This window comes from Meriones unguiculatus, chromosome 19 (assembly GCF_030254825.1).
Source record: "Meriones unguiculatus strain TT.TT164.6M chromosome 19, Bangor_MerUng_6.1, whole genome shotgun sequence".
NCBI lineage: Eukaryota > Metazoa > Chordata > Mammalia > Rodentia > Muridae > Meriones > Meriones unguiculatus.
In genome coordinates, this window is record NC_083366.1 from 7,800,819 (window position 1) to 7,822,995 (window position 22,177).

At 38.2% G+C, this 22,177-nt stretch overlaps 1 protein-coding gene across 1 annotated transcript in view; it reads left to right on the plus strand.

Annotated features, from left to right (window-relative positions):
- The window catches only part of Dnajc1 (DnaJ heat shock protein family (Hsp40) member C1), a 179,958-nt gene that overhangs the window by 92,830 nt on the left and 64,951 nt on the right, over positions 1-22,177 (plus strand). The window contains exon 7 of the mRNA XM_060372657.1: positions 9,426-9,516. Coding sequence (XP_060228640.1) covers positions 9,426-9,516 — 91 coding nt within the window. The remainder of the gene's footprint in view (positions 1-9,425; positions 9,517-22,177) is intronic.

Genomic DNA, 22,177 nt, shown 5'->3' on the forward strand with positions numbered 1-22,177 from the left:
ATGTAAATTTTCTTTTCGTCATTTGTTGAAAATTAAGTAATCCAATTCAACAAAAATATATTAAACATACATAAAAACGAGGCATGACAAGGAACACTGGAAATGAATATGTCTGGGGTTTACCAGTTAGTTATAGCACATGAGTACAGGTACTAGATCAATTGGTTATTTAAGCTAAATATCTAATATCCAGAGATGCCTACAGTTGTTCAGAGATGTAAGTTGTTTGTATTTAGTATGACAAGGAAAACTCAACGTTTTCAACTTAACGTAGAAGTGGCCACTTTGTATTATGTTTTTCAAAGACAATTTCATAGATACAGCACTTTCCTCAAAGCCATACTGTGTTAAGGCTGAGGAAAAGATTCAACCACTTTTCTAAAAAGAGGATATCATATTGCTATCAGAGACTATATTGCAAATCTCTAGATTTAGGCATATCTATTTAGCAAATTATTTTTTACCAAATAAATCTTACATAACAAATCTGAAAAGAATGTTTAAACAGGATTAACTAATTGACAAGGAAGAACAAATACAAGGCATGACTCTATGAGTGAATTGGAGAACTTGACAAAGTATGTTTAGATAAGTAAAAAGATCAGCAAAGTACATAGGATATGAACTAGAAGGAACTAGTTCAAAAGAGGGTTTTTATGCTTTGATGCTCTAATTTAACAGTAATGTTGAAGAACTTCCACACCTTGCTACTAGCTTACTGTTCCCATGACAGTTTTGAACAGAGTACATATTCTTTAACTGTATGCCTGAGCTGGGCTTTTGTGCTCATTGTAGTAAACATATAACTTCCACAAAAATATATTAGGATTCATAATGCCTTTTCTGGAGATTATATACACATACACACACACGCACATACATGCATGTGCACACACACATGCCCGCAGGTATGCGCGTACACACACACACACACACACACACTCTCTTATGCATGTATGTTTCTGTGGCTTGAAACCTGGGCCTCAAACACATGATGTTTACCACTGAGTTGTGGGCCTGTCTCTAGGTCGTTTTTTTACTTGATCATGTTCTGTATTCAAGAAAGTAGCAGAAGTTGACAATATATATTCAGTGTTATGTCTATTTTCAACTTTAATTTTATAACCTAGTTTATTTTAATCATTGTGTGTGTTGGAGTTGGATATATTTGAATCTGTAATAATTTAGGCTTAGGACCCTCTTTCAGGAAGTGCCGCCTATCTGCAGTTGGTTATCAGTTTATATCTTATAGCCATATTCTCCATATTTTTCTGAAATAAGACAGATCTTAAGTACCCACAATTTACTTGATGGTTTGATTTTCTGGGAATTCATTGTTTTAGTAGCTTACTACATGATACGTAATATTTCTTAATAATATACAAAATTTATTTAGATGTACATTTTCTAAAGTTGTAAAATTTTCACATTAAGGTCTAGTCCTTGGTCATGTAAACATGATTAAATGTTATCATAAGGAGGCTCCAGTGTGCGCAGCCTTTGCCACCATCAAGGAAGGGTTCATGGGCTACATGAACACAGTAGAGATGAGTCTTCAGTGAGTTACTCTAGCTGCTTTAACAGTTGCCTAAAACATAGAATACTGTGGTGCTTCCCTGTGGTGCTCTGTGGAAGCACCCTCCTGTTTCAGAAGGTAGCTGTGGACAGCTTGGAGCTGCCTTCTCTTAGAACCAGGGCCCTTCTTTTCTCGTCTCCCTGCTTTTTGCTGAGACGCTTGTCAGAATCCACTCAAAGCACTTAGAGTTGTGGGGTGTGGGGCGGAGGGGGGTGGCTGGGATGGGGGAAGAGGACAGGTAGCCTCTTAGGGTGTGTTGGAAACTGAGGACCTGGCCGCTTACTCCAAGTTAAATCATTCTCCAAGGGTTGTGGCTGTTTTCTTTCATAATTCTAAAATCTATTTTTCAAATTCCCAGTAAGCCTTTTTGGTATTATGTAAGCAAATGAGAGTTAGTCTGCAGTTTCTAAGACTGAAGTTTCATTTCTAGGTAAAGATGTAGGGAAACAGATGGGCACAGCACTCAGGAGGCTGAGGCAGGCAGACCTCTGAGTTTAAGGCTGTCCTGGTCTGCAGAGTGAGTCTAAGACAGCCAAGGCTACCCAGAGAAACCCTGTCTTAAAAAACAAAACAGAACAAAACCAACCAAACAAAAAGATGTAGGAAACTGAAGAGACCTCACAACATAAGCCAAAAGTTCTATGATTGTTTCCGCTCCTGGGCGGGGGTGGGGGATGCGGACATAATAAGGTACAGGTTCTTGGAGATACAAAGACAAATCAGAACTTTCTAGTTTACTACTAAATATAGAACACATACGTATCCAGCAGAATGTTAATGAGGTAGGAATTAAAGATACATAGTCTCACTGATGCTCTATTTATAATTGAAAAAGACTCATGATTCAAGTTGGTGGAATAATGTGCCCAAAGGCCACAACTAGTTCATATTGTAAATGAAAGCTGAAACAGATCAAAACAACAAATATTAGCATATAGGAGATAAAATACCAGTTTCCTAGTAAGTAAAGTATGGTATATGATCTGAATTTCTCTTAGTGTTCAGGCTGTTTTTCATTGTTCTAAAAGTTGAGGGTAGTTCTTGTATTGGGTTAGGTTAAGGACATGGCTCCTTTGTTCTCATCTGTCTCATTCCAAATTCAAAAGCAACTTTTAGGCTTTGCATTCCTATCAGTATGACTGTCTCAGACAAAGGAAGCTATAGTTTCCAGCTCTTTGCAGGAAATTCACCTCTTACCCAAAGTGCACAATTGTAACATTTTTCTTTATTCTTTATTATAATCTTATTATACATTATATGTTAGTCTAAGAATGTACCATTAAGTGAATGGAACAACATTCCATTCAAATGACATGAACCTATGACTTTTTAGGCAGGTTTTCAGAAATGTGCTTATGATATGTTCCTATTGAAAGGAATGTCCTTCATTCTTCATCTTTTTTCCTGCTACCTTTCTCCAAAGTTCTTCCACATGGCTTATTCCCAGATCCCCCTGCTCCTACCACTTTAGATCACTCTCCATCTTTTCTAAAACATCAGCAGCAGCTTGCTTCTTTATTTTGGAATTTCACATCATGTACCAAGACCACAATCACTTCCCAGTTCTTCCAGGTTTGCTCCCACCCTTGTGATCTCCCCACAAGTCCAATATGTGTTGCCCATATACTCACTCAAACATGGTCAAACTCCCAGGAACCAGCCCCTTAAAGAAAACTGAGTCCCCCACCCCCACCCCCACCCCCACATCTCTATCAATTGTGGAGAGCTATGCTTCACCATCCTTGTCACAGCTTTTAAAGATTCTCTTCGATGGTTTCCTATCTAGGATGGTTTTTGGGAGGAGGCTAAGGGTTGTCACAGAAGCCTTCTGTGTTTCTTTCTCAACTCCGAGTCTACAGTCATTGATGCACTGAAAAAGTAGCATCCTTTCCCTTTAGTCAGCGGGAGCACATATCATGGACTTCTGCATGGTTTCTGGTGACAGCACGGACCACGGTGACATCTACATGATCTCTGACATCACCCCATGCCACAAACCTCAGCATAGTCTCTGGTGGCAGTACAGACCATGCAGGGGCCACAGACACTATTACAGGCCTCAGAGGCAGCACAGGACAAGGGCATCAACATGGCCTCCTGGGCAACATGGGCCACAGACCCCAATATGGTCCCCAGCAGCAGCCTGTTAATGTTTTTTTATAAAACTGTTGTTTGTTTCTCAGTTTGTCTCTTAACCTGGCTATCACACAAATAATTGATCTAATCAATTATATTAGATCTATTATATTATTATCTATTATATTACTAATCTGTTATATTATTTAATCAAGCTTCACAGCACAAGAACTGAGCAGTTATTACTCTTCTAACCCTCTGAGCTAATCTGGTTTTCTCCCAGTGTACATCCCAGAGATATTTGCACTTTATGTCTTTCCTTGCTTCAATTTCTCTCCTGGTCCCTCCTGGATAACTGCCCATGTCCCTCTCTCCTACTTCCTCCTCTAACTCTTCCCTTGGCAGGAAGTCTACCTCTATTCTTTCTTCTCAGCAGTTGGCTGTAATTTGCTTTATTGGCATGTCAGGGGACAATTAGGGAGCAATATTTACACGACATTGAGACAAGAGATTCTTAGAACAAGGATTGCAACCAGATATGGGGGTACAGAAATCAGCACTGGAATTACACAACAACCTTATGCCTACAGCAGCCTTGCCCAGAGACATCAATATGGCTTCAATTGGCAGCACAGTCCACAGACATCCACATAGCCTTTGGTGGTAGCTTAGACACGGTGGCAAAGGGCATAGATTCATCATTCTCTCCCATGTGTGGCTCTGTTCTGCCATCTTTCTCTCCAATTTCATGAGTCCACCTTTTAAAATCATCTACTCTAAGACTTGCCTTTTTTCCTTTTTAGGTTGTTTTGATGCTACTGTGAGCTCTTCAGACTTCTTTTCCACTGCTGCTTCACCCTTCAGAGCCTCCAGGGGTCTCTCAGACTCTACGGAGCCCCTCGGCAAGTGCCGCCATCTTTGTTTTAACCCCCTATGTAGCCTTTTTCAGATTGCTTCTTATTTTGAGGTATTTAGGAAGAAGTAAAAGTAAACTAAAACATAACCAAAAATGTCAACTCAGAATGTCATTTTAATAACATTTAATTACTGTGTCAGTAATGTTAAAAAAAAATTGATGTATGGGGTAGCTATTACTATGTCAGTAATGTTAAAATAAAAACATTGATGTATGGGACAACCTACCTACCTCAGAAGCATTACATCTCACGAAATTTTTCTTTTTATAATGAAATATCCACCAGGCTAAATAAAAGTTCCCATTGGATATTCTCTGTTCAACTCATTATCTCCATTTGTGTTGCAGGTTTGAGCATCCCCCATCCAAAATCTAAAATCCAAAATGTTTCAAAATTTAAAACTTTGAGTGCTGACATGACAGCATAATTCATATGATTCATTGTCTGCTGACTTTGTTTCATGTAAATTACCTTCTTTACACATAAACTGAACAAAATACATAAATGTGCAGTAGTTGATTGGGAAAGTAGGAACTCTGAAATGCTTCTGGTCTCAAGCGTTTTTATATGTGAGATATTCAACTTGTCACAAGAGACTGATAGATTTTGGTAAGGCACCGATCATCCTAAAATCCAATAGACCAATTATTTTGTAGACACTTGTCTACCATTGGCTGTTAGGAACTGGGACATTATACGTGTTTCGTGGCACTCAGGCTCACAACAGCATCTAGCTGTGAACTCAAACGTGTTTTCTTGTTTACCATGCAAGTACAAAGAGCCAAAGATTTCCATAATCTTTTCTATCATACCTCAACTGCAGCCCATCCAAGCAAAGCAGAGAAATACTCTTTTTCATAGAGCCCATATTCTGCTGTCTAGTTTTTTATTAAATATATTTTTTACATGTTCTATAAGTGCAACTATTACTTTTATCATAAATAATCCTCACGTTTTTAAAAAGCATAGCACACGTAACAGTGGTTTATCAGGTAAATCTAAATACAGTGGCTTCTTGCTCAGGAGCCCATGTTTCATAGTTGTGTAGAAATACTGATAACATAAATCCTTTAGCTTTGCCATAGTCTTGAATGTGAAACCAGCCCTTTATTTGCTATCTGTATAGCTAGAATTTTGAACTCCTGAATAGATTTTAAATATAAAGAAAGTTGTTTCTAGGGGAAAAGCTTTTGTTGAAAGTTTTAGCCATGAGAATAAAGGGAAGGTAGACTCTGTTTTGAGGAATGTAAATGCCATAGTTTTGATACACTACGAAAGAGCCCAAAGTAGGCAGTTTGGAGCAGTAAAGAATTAGTGTTTGTTCTTTCATGAACCATTTATTAAAGTATGTTGGCTAAGAGAATAGATAAAGTGTTTATATCTATTTAAAATCCTTAACCTCCAGTTGTAATAAACTGGTTTATATTGCACTCAACATTTTTGTTTTTTTTTTTTTCCACTAAATAGTTCTATTATCTTGAATTAGCACCTAAAGAAAAACTGGAGGTGTGTGTGGGAGGTGTTAAAGGTGTTTATCAACTCCTTCTGAATGCTTGTATATCTTTAGACTATATATTAAAGACTACCACCCACTCTGTTTTTGAATACTACATACAGAGTCAGTTTATTTTTTACCTAATTTTTATTATTATAAAATGCTTTTTGTATTGCCCACGTGGCATGCTGGGATTGGCTACCCAGAGGCTATTTAAGCTGTGGGCTGGCTTTCCCCAGGGTCAGATGATTGTTCAAGGTTCCTGAATAAACTGCATTGAGAAGAAAAAAAAAAAAAAAGAATTTGTATAAGTTAACAAGAAAAAAAATGCTTTTTGTATTTATTCAAAATTGAAATTTTCATTTTTGGAACTTTATACAATATTAATAGTATTCTTCCTTTGAAAAATTGCTTATCATTGTTCATCCCTAATCCTCTCATCTCTTGTCCCATAGAAAACAGAATTTCAAGCTGCTGCACCTTCGGCTCATTCTCCTTTTAGAACATTCCTGATTGTAGGAATGTTCCTGATTGAGCATGTTGCATTGTACCATGCACAAGAATAGCAGAAGCATAGAAGAATTATTTTGTTACAGTAGAACTGTTTGAAATGGTAGGTTTGTTAAGGAAGTAATGTTTCTTGGAAAAGACAAATTATAATTATAATTTGAAAGTATGAGTAAGTGAAGAAAATCAGGAACATTTAAATAAATGCTTAAAGCATGAACAGATGAAAAATAAGATTCTTTGCCTTGAACAAACAGGTAATAAAATAGGAAATTTGTAAAAACAACCCTGAGATACCTAGAGTAGGTTTAGGTGTTTGATATGTTACAACTCTCAGGCTAATGACTATGTCAAAGCACCCTCTTGGTAAAATTAGTTGCTGTAGCAGGGATAGGAAACTGTAGTGGAGAAATATTTAAGGCTGACAAGACCTCTAGGAAGGGGCTGGTGCTGTCCAGTAACAGGTGTTTTCATTGAGTCAAGGATCATGCAGACAAGAAGGAAGAAAAGCACAAAGAATCAAGATTTGACAGGAGGCATTTCAGTGAGCTGTGAAGCATAAAAACTCAGCCTTACTTTGTAGTGAAAATAGAGTGATGCCAAATGATCAAGAAGCCATAATATGTGGAAGACCTAACTGTGCAGATGGCATTCTAAGTATTTTTTAAGTAGTAAAATGTTCAGTCATCATAACAATCCTTTGAGTTAGACACTTTTGTTATCCATATTTATGGATGATAAAACTGACCTGTATAGGGAAACAAATTTCTGAATATCTCCTTGCCACTAAAATAGGAAAGCTGATATCTAAATCAGGATAGGAGGACTCCAAAATCTGATCTCTCCTGTTGACTTATATCCAGCACTTGGAAGCCAAGGTAGGAGAATCAGGAGTTCAAGGCCTGCTGGGCTATCTAGTGAGATCTTGTCCCAAAAATTGAATCTGTCCTCTTAAACACTCATTGTACTATATACTCTGGTGATATAGTTCAGTCTAGATTCTTTCACCTCATAAATAACTAATCTGTGCCCTTTTTTTTTTTTTTTTTTTTTTTTTTTTTTTTTTTTTTGCATTTCCTACTCCCCTCAAGGAGCCAATGCCTTCCTGGTCTTTTCTTCTTCCCTACTATTAAAATCTACTCTGTGGAAAGAAGCTAATAAGCTCATTCATTCATTGACACCAAGGTACAAATGACTGATATGACTTACTATAAAATAGTACTCCTTTACAGTTGAGAATTTGGTAGGGGTAGGGTAACGGAAAATGTTAAGGGGGCATAAAACCTTAGCCCAGAACCCTGAGGAAATGTAGGTAAAACTTATGTACATATCGGCATTGCAGGATGAGCAATTTAGGTGGTTTACTATCTGCTCTTCTAAGTATGCATTTTATGTAGCCAACCCAGGGCTTAGAGGAGTGCTTGTACTAGGGATTACCAACATGAAAGTCAACTGAAAGAGTAAAAAGAAATATCTTTACTATGCATTCATTCAGATGTTTTAGGAAAAGTCTATATAATTTCCTTGATTCATTATCTAGTGGAAGAGTTCCAGTATAATCCCAAGAAATAGACCCCACAAGATAACCATTGGCTTGGTTACAAGTGTGCATGAAATGAGGTGGGAGCATTCGTGTATTTACATCTGATATAAGTAGTAGTTTGTTTCTTATCGTCATGATCACATGTAGATCTGTGATTTATCTTCTCTAGGAATCTTATGATACAGAAATATTGAATTTGTCCTTGATACCTACTTCTTTCCTTACTTTTCATAAGTCAAATCATGCCTTTTCATTTCCTTCTTTATAAAATTTCACATGTATTCCAGTTCGGTTCAGTTCAGTTCGGTAAATACTTACGGAGTGCCTGCTCTCTACCAAATCTTAGTCCTGTCTCAGGTGGCCCATCTTCTAGCTGATACTGTTACATGGTACAAACATACTATTGTGTAAGTACAGAGACTTGCTCTGCTGGAGAAGGTGAAGGCAGTGGTGTTTGCCGGCTTTGCAACATGAAAAGGAGTTTGTCAAGGTAATGGAAGGGAGCAAAATAGTACAGCCTGAGGGCAAGGCAGAAGAAACAGAGGTGTGGAAACAGCGTGGCGGCCCGATGTTTCGGGAATGTACTGAGACTTACGTCAAGGAGTGTGGGAAGACCTGCTTTGCTGCTTTTCATTGCTAGGATCATCATATGCCTAGAGAACCAACAAGTTTATTTTTATCTATGTCATTATGTGATTCCTTGCTGTTCTTTTGGTACCTTGCTGAAGATTTGCCTATGTGTCACTCAGTGGGACTTAAGCCACTGATATTACACTTGAGTGTCTGTATAGCATGTTTCTTCAGTTTCCCATGTCAGCTAGGTTCCAGTCTTCCCTGAGAGTGATGGGTAGGAAGAGTGGCAGCTTTCATGAAGAGCTGCCTTGTCTCATCCTCAGTGATGCAGAAGATCTGGAGCTGAGGGAAGAACACAACAATGGCGCTAGTACTGTGTTAGTCAAGTAATTCCTACACCAGATACTCACTTCAGTCAGTAAGCTTTTCCGCTGCCTGTGCAATAGCATGATGTTGGGGAGACATCACACAGCGGAAAAGATTTGGAAGGGAAACCCTCCTTTTCATAGGTGAGAAGTTTACCTAAACTTATACCGGTGCAGTTTTTGGACTTAGTTCTCCAGGAGAGAAATGTTACAGAGAAGTGTTTGTTCAGTTTCTTTTGTTTATCATGTCATTGGAAAACAGAGGAAAGCTTGTGTGGAAAATGAGTACATTGTTCAAAAAGGAAATTACAGGGAGTATACTGTCAAAGCAAACTTATTTTTATGTTAATTTACTTGTAACTTCTTTTTTAAGGATGCTGGGCAGTTTTATGCAAAATACAAGGAGACAAAATTGAAGGAAAAAGAAGACGCACTGGCTAGAATTGAAATTGAAACACTTCAAAGTGAGTTCTAAGTATTGCTTTACTTTATTAACAATGTCATATAAAACTAAATTCAAAATTTTCCTTAACAATAGTTGAATTTTCTTTGCCAACGGACTTACTTGTACTGTATAATACATGGGAATACTTTACTGAGCTACACAAAGTCCATTGTCTAGTGAGATGAACAACCTACAGTCATACAACTCTTAAAGTGCGGGACTATTGCACTGGGTAAACCTGAAGAAAAACAACAACTACTTTTAGTTTTAAAAGCCTTTATTTCTTTTGTAATCTTGTTACAAAATACAAACAACCTTGAGTACATTATCAATATGTAGAAAGGAAGTCAGGAATAGAGACTCCTGTAACTTAGCACCTTGAAAGCTAAGGCAGAAGACACGCTCCTTGAGAGACATGGACTACAGGAAAGCAAGATCCAACCTCTGTGAAATAAAAGCAGGTCTGTAGAGATGGCTCATAAGTTAAGAGCTCTGGCTGGTCTGACAGAGGGCCCAGGCTCTATTCCGAGCACTGCATGGCAGTTCACAGCTATTCTATTTGTAATTCCTATTCCAGGGCACCCGATGCCCTTTTCTGGCCTCCGTGGGCACCGTGCACACAAGTGGTGCACAGCTATACATGCAGGAAGAATACCTATATGCATAAAATAAAAATAAATGAGGCTTTAAAAATTTTTAAAAACAAAAAAGAAAATACAAGGATGTTCTTTGGAACACAGAGACATTTCTTGGTGAGTTCTAGAAAAAGCTGAACATACTGTTAAAGATGCCACTTTCTAAGGCCTATTCCTTTCATTGATTTTGTTTTATATACATTTTTTTCCACACGTGCACTGTCTACACATACTGGTTATTTTATTCTTAGCATTTGCTACTGCTCAGCAAAAGTGTATTTTTGTTTATATCTAGTTTCTTCCAGTAGATATAAACTCTATGAATATTAGGACTTTAATTTGTTCACTGTTGTGTCTTCAAGGCAACTATTTTTAGGGGCAGTTTTTCTGTGTGACCCAATACTTTGTGTGTCTGAGCAGCTTTAGAACAGGAACTGATTCTTTTTCACTTGGGTCTGCAGCAGTGAGCAGTGTTGCGGCACATGGTGAACACTCAGTGAGCACACGGTGAGACGGTGAATAGATGAGTGCATATAACCCACGAAGAGTAGGGCGCCGGCTGAGCTCTGTCCAAGGGCCACGTAATTCAGTGCGAAAGCTGCTAAACACAAAATGAGGGGAAGAAGTAAGATGATAGACGATTGTGTGGGAAGGTGCTACCTGTGTATATTGGGCAGGAAAGGTAGGCAAATGAAACTAGATGTAATTTTCATAAAATTGTTACTTTTAAATCAAGTTTATACATTAATATTTGTAAGCTCTTTAAGTGAATCGTAAGGAAAATGAAACTATAAAAACTATAGGGAAAATCTTAAAACTAACCCCAAATTTACCTGATAAAGTAGTAGGAGCTTATTATATTTCACTGCTTTCTTAGCCTGTTATTTTAATCTGACTGTTATAACAAATCAACTTATTGTTAAAATGCTGGAAAATGTATTAGAATTATGTAATAATAGCAGATTAAGAATGTGTGAAACCCCTTACGAAATTTGGGGTTAAGCATGAAATGTTTATCCCAATGTGAAATCTACATTGTAGGTTTGTAACCATGTTTCAGAAATTGTTTAAAGCTTTAAAAATTCTGTTGAGTTAAAATTCTCAGGCTTAGGGGCATAGAAGAAAAAGAGGGAGGGAGGATGGGATTGGGAGAGGGTGGGGAAGGGGCTACAGCTGGGATACAAAGTAAATAAACTAATAAAAATAAAATAAAAAATTCTCAGGCTTAAAAATTCTTTTTTCTTATTTTGTTAGTTAAAAGATCATGTAAAGAAATACAAAATTTAAATAGACAAACATCTGGAAGTTCTCTCTTCTTTAGTAAAGATAGGTAATAAACCAGCCTTGTAAAATGCATGGCAGCCTATCACTAGCCCAGTGCTCATAATAGGCTTAGGTGTTAAAACCGTATTGTCTTTTCATATTAGTGGTGTGTTGGAAAAGATGAGATTGTCATTATTAGGAACGGTAAAAAGCAGTTGCACTCACTGTCAACAGAGTCAGAAACTGTCAGGTATTTTTAAATGTAGACGCTAATGGTTACATGCTAGGAATCTTTAAATTTTGTTAACGTCATTATTATTTTCTGTATTGTATAGTTCAGAGTTAATACGTGAATGTCCCAGATCCCTTGATGTGTGTTTCATCTACCCTATCTTTCTTATTTTTAAAGACCACATTTGGATACTGTGTTCATAATAATATTTCCATATACTTGATTAAGTGCATCAGGTATAGATGAGTAGTAGTTATTTTATGCTACCAGTTTTTCCAGGCCTAACTGCTAATCTTCCCTTAAGCCTCTCTGTCTGCCTTACTGTTTGGGTTGTAAACAAACCATGGCAGGCTGCCCCAAATTAACTTTGAGGTGAGCTGTGGCAGGCTTACTAACATAATATTGCAGAGGAGGAAGTCTAAAAGGGTAATTTTTTTATCTAATTTTACATGAGCACTTTATTAATATCATTTTTCTTTCTCTTACATCTCCTTCACTCCCTCTCAAATTCATAACCTCTCTTTTTAATTATTATTGATAAACACACATACACATATGACTGTACAATGTTTATTTTATGTATGTGGGTTACAGTGGCTGTGAGCCACTATGGAGGTTCTGGAATGGAACCTGGATCCTCCGGAAGAACAGCAGGTGCTCTCAACTGCTGAACCATCTCTAACTCCCCACATAAGTGTATATCAGTACAACCTGCGGAGTTCAGGTAGTGCTTGCTGTTCCTGACGTGGTGTGTGTAGGGCTGATCACTGATTAGATAACCTAGCCCCTTCTTCAGGGACTTTACCCTGAAGAAGACTGAGTCTTCCTCTCAACAAGACATAAGATTAGTCAGTTTTTAGTAAATGCCAAAATTTTCCCAGGTAGATATTGACAAAGATTTTTATAAGATTTCTCAGATGGATACTTATTTTACAAAGATCTATTTTTATTTTATGTGTGTGGGTGCTCTGCCTGCCTGCATGTACAACATGTGTGTGCAGTGACCTGTGGGGATCAGAAGAGGGAAGCTGCCGGGGTAGGTCTGCTCTGCTGCGTATTCCGATGTGGAAACCTGGTTGCAGTCTACATATGGACATCGTTGTGATCACTGGTCAGTGCTGTGTAAACACGGCTTCTCAGTTATCTCTGACTGGTCAATTAAAAAGCTGAGCAGCCAGTTCCTGGGCAGAGGAGGTGGGAACAATGTACTTCCATTTCTAGTCTCAGAATCTCAGATAGGAACTGTGAGGTAGGGAGAGAAAAAAATAGAGGAAGAGAAAGGACATGGCCATGAGGACTGACCTGATGGAGCAGAAGCAGCCCAGGCAGAACCAATATGGGAAGTAATTTGGCATGTGGCTGGGAAGTACCAAGACTTGCAGAGACAGGTCAGGCTAGGCCATTATCTGCCCAGTTCCAGTGCTCAGAGCTTCCTGACTAAATCTATAGGTCTCTATCTCATTGTTGGGGAGCTAGAAAGGGTGACTAGAAGAGGTTCCTCAAATTATACCTTATCTTTTCAGGTATCAGATCTTTTAGAACTGGAGTTACACACTGTTATAATTTGCCAGTGGGTCCTGGAAATCAAACCTGGATTCTGCAAAAGCAGCAAGTGTTTTTAGGCACTGAGCTGTTGCTCTACCCCCAGAAAGATATTTCTTTTTTTTTTTTTAATTTTATTTTTTCTTATCAGTTACATTTTATTAACTCTGTATCCCAGCTGTGTCCTGCTCCCTCATTCCCTCCCAGCCCCTCCCTCATCTCCACCGTGCCCCTTTCCAAGTCCACTGATAGGGGGGACCTCCTCCCCATTCATCTGATCCTGTTTTATCAGGTATCTTCAGGACTGGCTGCAAAGCCCTCCTCTGTGGCCTAACAGGACTGCTCATCCCTTGGGGGGTGGGGAGGCCAAAGAGCCAGTCATTGAGTTCCTGTTAGAAATAGTCCTTGTTCCCCTCACTTTGGGAAACCAATTGGTTACTGAGCTACCACCGGCTACATCTGAGCAGAGGTTCTAGGTTATATCCATTCATGGTCCTTGGTTGAATGTCAGTCTCAGAAAAGACCCTGTGCCCAGATATATTTGGTCCTTGTGGAGCTCCTATCCTTTCCATATCAGACTAACTCCCAATCTTTCTTATGATTTCCTGTACTCTGCCAAAGGTTTGGTCATGAGTCTTTGCTTTGACAACACTGCTAGTTAGAGTCTTTCAGATGCGCTCAGTAGACTCCTGTCATACGTTCAATGCATATCCCATCTGTCTTTCTAAACGAGGATTGATCATCTTACCCCATGTCTGCTCTCTTGATTATTTTTTTTAGGTGTATAGATTTCCTTATGTTTATCATATCTTATAGGTCTATATAAGTGAGTATATACCGTGTTTGTCTTTCTCCTTCTGGGATATTTCACTCAGAATGATCTTTTCTAGATCCCACCATTTTCCTGCAAATTTCATGATTTCCTCCTTTTTGATTGCTGAGTAATATTCCATTGTGTAGAAATACCACAATTTCTGTACCCATTCTTCCGTTGATGGACATCTGGGTTGTTTCCAGGTTCTGGCTATTACAAATAAAGCTGCTATAAACATGGTTGAGCAAGTATCCCTTTTGTGTACTTGAGCAAACTTTGGGTATATACCTAGCAGTGGTATAGCTGGGTCTGTAGGAAGCACTATTCCTATTTGTCTTAGAAAGCGCCAGATAGCTTTCCAGAGTGGTTGTACCAGTTTACATTCCCACCAGCAGTGGAGGAGGGTTCCCCTTTCTCCACAACCTCTCCAGCATGTGTTGTCGCTTGAGTTTTTCATCTTGGCCATTCTGATGGGTGTAAGGTGATATCTCAGGGTCGTTTTGATTTGCATTTCCCTGATGGCTAATGAGGATGAGCATTTCTTTAAGTATTTCTCTGCCATTCGATATTCCTCTGTCGAGAATTCTCTGTTTAGCTCTGTTCCCCATTTTTAAATTGGATTACTTGGTTTGCTGCTTTTCAGCTTCTTTAGTGCTTTGTATATACTGGATATTAGTCCTCTGTCAGATAAAGGGTTAGTGAAGGTTCTTTCCCAATCTGTAGGCAGTCGTTTTGTTTTGATGACGGTGTCCTTTGCTTTACAGAAGGTTTTCAGTTTCATGAGGTCCCATTTATTGATTGTTGCTCTTAGAGCCTGTGCTGTTGGTGTTCTGTTCAGGAAGTTGTCTCCTGTGCCAATGAGTTCTAGGCTGTTCCCCACTTTTTTTTTCCAATTGGTTTAGAGTATCTGGTTTTATGTTGAGGTCCTTGATCCACTTTGACTTTAGTTTTGTGCAGGGTGATAAATATGGATCTATTTTCATTTTTCTGCGTGTAGACATCCAGTTGGTCCAGCACCATTTGTTGAAGATGCTGTCTTTTTTCCACTGAATGGATTTGGCTTCTTTGTCAAATATCGAGTATTCATAGGTGTTTGGGTTTATTTCTGGGTCTTCTATGCGGTTCCATTGATCCTCCTTTCTGTTTCTATGCCAGTACCATGCAGTTTTTATTACTGTTGCCCTGTAGTACAGCTTGAGATCAGGGTCTATGAAGCCACAGTCACAGTCACACAAAGATCCAACAAAAAAAGAGAACTTCAGACCTACCTCTCTTATGAACATTGACGCAAAAATACTCAATAAAATACTTGCAAACCGAATCCAAGAACATATCAAAGATATCATCCACCATGTCCAAGTAGGCTTCATCCCAGGCATGCAAGGGTGGTTCAACATACAGAAATCCATCAATGCAATCCCCACATAAACAAACTGAAGGAGAAAAACCACATGATCATCTCCTTAGATGCAGAAAAAGCGTTTGACAAAGTCCAACACCCATTCATGTTTAAAGTTTTGGAGAGATCAGGGATACAAGGCACATACCTAAACATAGTAAAGGCAATATACAGCAAGCCTATAGCTAACATCAAACTCAATGGAGAGAAAGTTAAATCAATCCCACTGAAATCAGGGACAAGACAAGGCTGCCCATTATCCCCATATCTCTTCAACATAGTACTTGAAGTCCTAGCCAGAGCAATAAGACAACTAAAGGAGATCAAGGGGATACAAATTGGAAAGGAAGAGGTCAAAGTGTCACTATTTGCAGATGATATGATAGTATACATGAGTGACCCCAAAAATTCAACCAGAGAACTCCTTCAGCTGATAAACACCTTCAGCAAAGTGGCAGGATACAAAATCAACTCAAAAAAATCAGAAGCCCTCCTATATACCAAAGACAAAAAGGCTGAGAAAGAAATTAGGGAAACAACACCCTTCACAATAGCCACTAATAACATAAAGTACCTTGGGGTGACTCTAACCAAGCAAGTGAAAGACCTGTTTGAGAAAAACTTCAAGTCTCTGAAGAAAGAAATCGAAGAAGATATCAGAAGATGGAAAGATCTCCCATGCTCATGGATTGGTAGGATTAACATTGTGAAAATGGCCGTCCTGCCAAAAGCAATCTACAGATTCAATGCAATTCCCATCAAAATACCAACTCAATTCTTTACAGACCTTAAAAAAATGATTCTCAGCTTCATATGGAGAAACAAAAAACCCAGAATCTCCAAAATGATCCTGTACAACAAAAGATATTTCTTTTTAAGAAGTTACCCTCATCGTAATTCATTTGAAATAGCATTTTAGCAACACTGCCATAGCCTGCTCACTCATTTTCTTACAACTCTCGGGGCTTATTGTGCAGTCTAAGCAGTATGGCACCTCTCCACGAGAACCCATTAGTATTTAGGTTCTACAGTTTTGTTTGTTTGTTTGAGGCAGTATCTTACTATGTAACTCTCATTGGCCTGGAACTCGCTTTGTGGACCAGACTGGCCTCGAGCTCACAGATTGCGTGCCCTGCCTTCTGAGTGCTGGGAACTGCCATGCCTGGCTTCCAGCACTATTTTGATTTTTTGTTTTGTTTTAGAGGAAAATTCCTCTTGCATTGATAAGGATTTGAACCTTTGTCTTAAATCTATTGCCCATATTTATGTGGGGCTATGTCTTGTAAGTAGTTTATGGTTTTCCCTTAACTGTATTTTTCCTATTGCCATGATTATATCTTCATTATGTGGTCATGGAAGTCTTTAAATTGGATCAAATGATTCTTGGCACTTCTCCCCCCCCAAAAAAAAATCTCTTATAGTTTCTTCGCCTTCAAATATAAAGTTAAGGTATGTTCTAGCTGAGGAGGAAAGTGGGTTTACGTATGCAGATGGGAGCTGGTGTTTCTGCTCATCACTGGGTCTCTACTGAAAACACTCAGCCTTGGAAGAACAAGAATGTCTGCTGTTCCCCATTGCTACCCAGTACTATGTATGAGGATTGACACTACCCAAGCTACTGGTTTTCTCCTTGGATTCCTCTTAAGCTGGCCTTTCAGGAAAGGTAGAAATACCTTGTTATTGCCAGATAGGCAGAAAGTACAGGTTGTCAGCGTAGTCTGCAAGAACCACACAGATGACCTGGGACCCTCATTACCTCTCGGCCTTTCTTTTACCACCCTGGGGGAAGGATGCTATTTGACAGCGTCTTCTCATCAATCTTTTGTGATGTGGAGAGGAGGATGTAGTTTGGTTTGGTTTGGTGTGTCTTGTTTTCATGAAACAGAGTGGTTCTGGGTCTGCTGGAAAAACATGCTTAGGTTGTTGTGATCTACTGTTCATTACACGGTTGAGGTGCAATTCATGGTCAGAAAGCTCAAATCATTATTGACAAGTACATCCTGCAGTAAGAAACACCTTCATAGTTTGAATCAGAAAATAATTAATCAGGGAATTGATTCATAAGATTTCTAAGAATCCCGGTCTGTAGTAAATAAACATCTTAATGTTAGAAGTTTTGTTAGTTTTGTATTGTGTGAGATTGAACACAATGCCTTACACATTCTAGGCAAGTGCTGTATCACTTACCAGCATCTTCAGCAAGCCAATATTTTGCGTTTTTCCTGTTCGTTTCTCTTGAACCCCAAATGCCTTTCTATTTTGTTTAGATGGTACACTAAATTGAAGGGATTTCTTAAGGTGTTGCTTGCATTGATAATCTTACTGAATAAATTTTTCTTTTGAAAAACAACTATTTCTCTTCATTCACTATATATATATATATATATATATATATATATATATATATATCATAAAAATAAACTCATTTTCTGGTTTTTTTACTGTTTGTTTTTTTATTGAGTTTAATTTTACCTTGCTTTTTCTCCTGTAATACATCCCGATTATAGTTTCTCCTCCCTTCACTCTTTCCAGTTCCTCCTTCCCTGCCCTCCATTCCAGATCCACTCCCTTTCTGTCTCTCATTAGAAAAGAACATATCATAGAGAAAGCAACCAAACATGTCAAAATAAAATAAAATAAGATGAAGTAAAATTTTTCATACTCAAGTTGGATGTGGCAACCCAACAAAAGGAAGAGTCCCAAGAGCAGGCACAAAAGCCAAAGACCCACTCATCCTTATAGTCAGGAGTCTATAGAAATACTAGGCTGAAAGCTATAACATACACATAGAGGACCTGGTGCAGACACCCCTGTAGGCCTGTGCTTGTTGCTTCATTCTCTGAGCTCGTATGTGCTTTGCTTAGTTGATTCAGAGGGTCATGTTCTCCCAGTGTCCTTCGTACCCTCTGACTCTTAAAAAAATTTCCACCTCATCTTCTGCAGAATTCCAAAAGCTCTGGGGGGGGGGGGTTCTCCCCTTAATGGAGACCTCCCATTTAGACTATTTCCACATAATGTCTGGCTGTGTGTCTATGCACCTGTTCCCATCAGCTTCTGGGATAAGGCACAGATGTGTAAACATAGCAGAATATCATTAAGAGTCATTTATTTTCTCTTTCCCCTTCTCCTTCTCTTCTTCTTCTTCCTTTTCCTCCTCCTCCTCCTCTACCACTTGTGTTAGTTGTCCATGTACCTAGGGTAACTAGCTATCTGAGTTATTTCGTCTCTGGTTCTCTGGTTCTTGGTCACCCAAGCAGTGTCAGGTACAGGTGCCTTCTTGTGGAGTAGGCCTTAAGTTAAATCAGACATTGATTGGCTATTCCTACAAGTTCTGTCTCACCATTGCCGTAGCATATTTTGCAGGCCTGACAGATTGTAGGTCAAACGTGTTGTGCCTGGGTTAGTATCCACATTTCACTTTTGGTAGCTTGCAAATTTTTAGATACTCTTAAAATATTATTTTTAATAGTGTGTATATATGTATGTTTGTAAGTGGGTCTGTACATGTACAGGTGCCCACAGAGACCAGAAGTGTGGATTGCTCCTGGAGCTGGAGGTACAGGCGGTTTTGAGGCCCCGCATGTATTCTGGGACTCAGACTCAAGTCCTTTAGAAAAGCAGTTGCTTTAACTGCTGAGACACCTCTCCAGCCCTACAATCAAATTTAATGAAAACTTCAGTACTATTCTCACAAGCAACATCAAGATACTATATATTTTTTATTTAACTAATAATTTTTCTTAATAAAGCTCACTATGCTGCTAAAAAGAAAGATCTTGGATTTGTTTTTTTGGGTGAAGTAAACTTGATGTTATTATATCCAAAATTCTTTTGCATGTACCTATTCTAATTATGTAGGTTATTGGAGGGATACTGAAAACACTTGGCATGTACAAATCTTTGGGTTGCTTATGCATGTTTGCTAGACATTTACTTTTGAAATTACTTGCTTTTTTCTTTATAAGATTTGCCAAGTACAAAATGTTGGATGGTGCAGACTTGTAAATTATTTCAAAAGTACAGAATGTAATGAATATTTACTAGGCTGTTGTTTATTGGTTTTAGAAACCTGAATTTACAAATAGATCGATGTTGTACAGTCTTTTATATTTTATGTTTATCTCTATAGCTTTACTATAGGATTTGTAAATGCACATTCATTTATATATACACATATATACATACATATATATTACTTGTTTTTTGTTGTGGTGTTGCATGTATTTTTTTAAGCTGTTTTTTTTTTTTTTGCTGAACTCCTTCTCCATCTTGTCCCCAATATGCCTTCATGTGTTATTCATATTATATAATATCCAATCTTATATAATATTTGTGTGTAGACTTGTATAAACATAAGGATATATAGAATGATTCTACTTTAAAATATGGAGTCATATCCTTTTCTGATATTTTTTTTGCTACTTAAACTCATTGAAAACCTAAGAAATGATTACTGCAGCTCCCCTTCAGTGATAAGTTACTATTTCTCTATGTAGATGACTCATCAATAATTATGTAGTCATCTCTCTTATAAGGCTTCTACTGCTAACTGCTGTCTCTATAAAAACAGTAAATAACCTCTTTCACACACATCAAAGCACATACACATGTATTTGCATGCCTTTAATAACATTCAAATTCTATTATGCTCAGAAAATAGATCTTCTAAGACTACTTCTCCACAGGTTTTAACAGAATAATTTGCATTTCTCCCTGACCCTCCCAGTTTAAGAAGAGCCTTTCTTCTGCCTGAAAAAAACAAATATATATATATATATATATATATATTTAAAATTTATACCCACATGATAACTCTTAACTCATACATGGTATTACTTAAATTTCCATTTCTTTAACTTGAAAATATAGGTTTTTCTTGTTTTCTGGTCTTACGGATTTATTCACTTGGATTGCCTGCTCATGACAGTCACTTACTTTATTTTGTGGGACTGCCTATCTTCTTGTTTATACAACCAGTCTTTCTATAATCTCTGTATCAATTTTCTTTTTGCCCTCTGAATTGCAGACACTCTTTCAAAATGTGTTGTCTTTGAGCCTACCACAGAGGGCCTCTGAAAGACTCTCCCCTGCAGGGTATCAAATCAAAGCAGATGTTGAGACTCATACCAAACTTTGGGCAGAGTGCAGGGAATCTTATGAAAGAAAGAGAAGACAGAAAGACCTGGAGGGGATAGGAGCTCCACAAGGAGACTAACAGAACCAAAAAATCTGGACACAGGGGTCCTTTCTGAGATTGATACTCCAACCAAAGACCATTCATAGGATAATCTAGAACCCCTGCACAGATATAGCCCATGGCAGCTCAGTCTCCAGTGGGCTTCCTAAGTAATGGGAACAGGGACTGTCTCTGACCTGAACTCAGTGGTCTGTTCTTTGATCACCCTCCCCTTATGGGGGTACAGCCTTACCAAGCCACAGAGGAAGACAATGCAGACAGTCCTGATGAGACCTGATAGGCTAGGGTCAGATGGAAGGGGAGGTGGACCTCCCCTATCAATGGATTGGGGGAGAGGCATGGGTGGAGAAGAGGGAGGAAGGGTGGGATTGGGAGGGGATGAGGGAGGGGGTTCCAGGTGGGATAACAAAGTGAATAAACTGTAATTAATAAAAAAGAAATAAATTGTAAAAAAATGTGTTGTCTCTGGATGTTTATTTTGTCTTTGTATTTTTATGGAATTTGGGATTGTGATGCAAATTAGGATTTCCTCTTTATATAGCATTTGTGATTTTTAAGTTAATTTTTATAAGATTTTTTAGAATTTCATTTCTTTTAAATCTATTCTCTTTTTCAAATGGAATTTATTTTTGTATATGTTTAGAATGTGTCTGGTTTTCTTTCAAATGAACATTCAGTCTTGGTGGCATCCATTATTAAATCATTTTCCCTCTGAATTGAAAGATTTATTATGGATTGTCTGTTTTCTTCTACATATTTGATGATTTTATCGAACTGTCAGTATAATATCCACATGCACACATAAGTATCAGGTAGTAAAAATGTGGTTGAGGGGCTAGGAGAGTTTGCTGGTGAAAAAGAAGCAGCTTCTCAGAGTTGTTACTAAGGAGAATGAAGTTCTGTAAGAGAACAAATGAACACTGTCCAGTCCATGTTGGGCATTGTTTGAAGACAGGCGAGGCAGTTTTGCCATTGGAGTATCAAGGCTGTGCAGGTACAAACTGAGATAGCTATAATGTTGCTTGGTGAACTCTGCAATCACTACCATAGATAGTGCATTGTTGGGATATATATTTTTTTTTTTTGAGACTGGTCTCTGTGTAGCTTTTTCTGAGCTCACTAGGTTGACCCTACTTCCCTTGAACTCACAGAGATCTGCATGCCTCTGCCTCCTTAATAATGGGATTAAAGTATGTACCAGTGTGAAAGCCTTAAAAATATTTTTAGAGAACAATTAACTTATACTCCCAGATTAGATTTTCTTTCTAAAATATCAAGAACATAAAAATATAGTATTTATTGAGAAACACTTTTTTTGCAAATGTGAAAATTGACACTCTAATAGTTACTTGTTTAAAACTACATAGGTAATGTGCAATAAGGGTATAATTAAGAAACCAAGGCCTATAGACATGGCCCAGTAGTTAAAAGTGCTTCCTGCTCTTCCAGAGGATCCAACCTTTAATTCCCAGCACCCAAGTTGGACATGTCACCAGCTGGCTGGCCAGGTTCTTTTAACTCCAGCTTTGGCGTATCTGATACCCTCTCCTGGCCTCTGTGGGCACATGTATATTTGTGTCACACACTCACATATACAT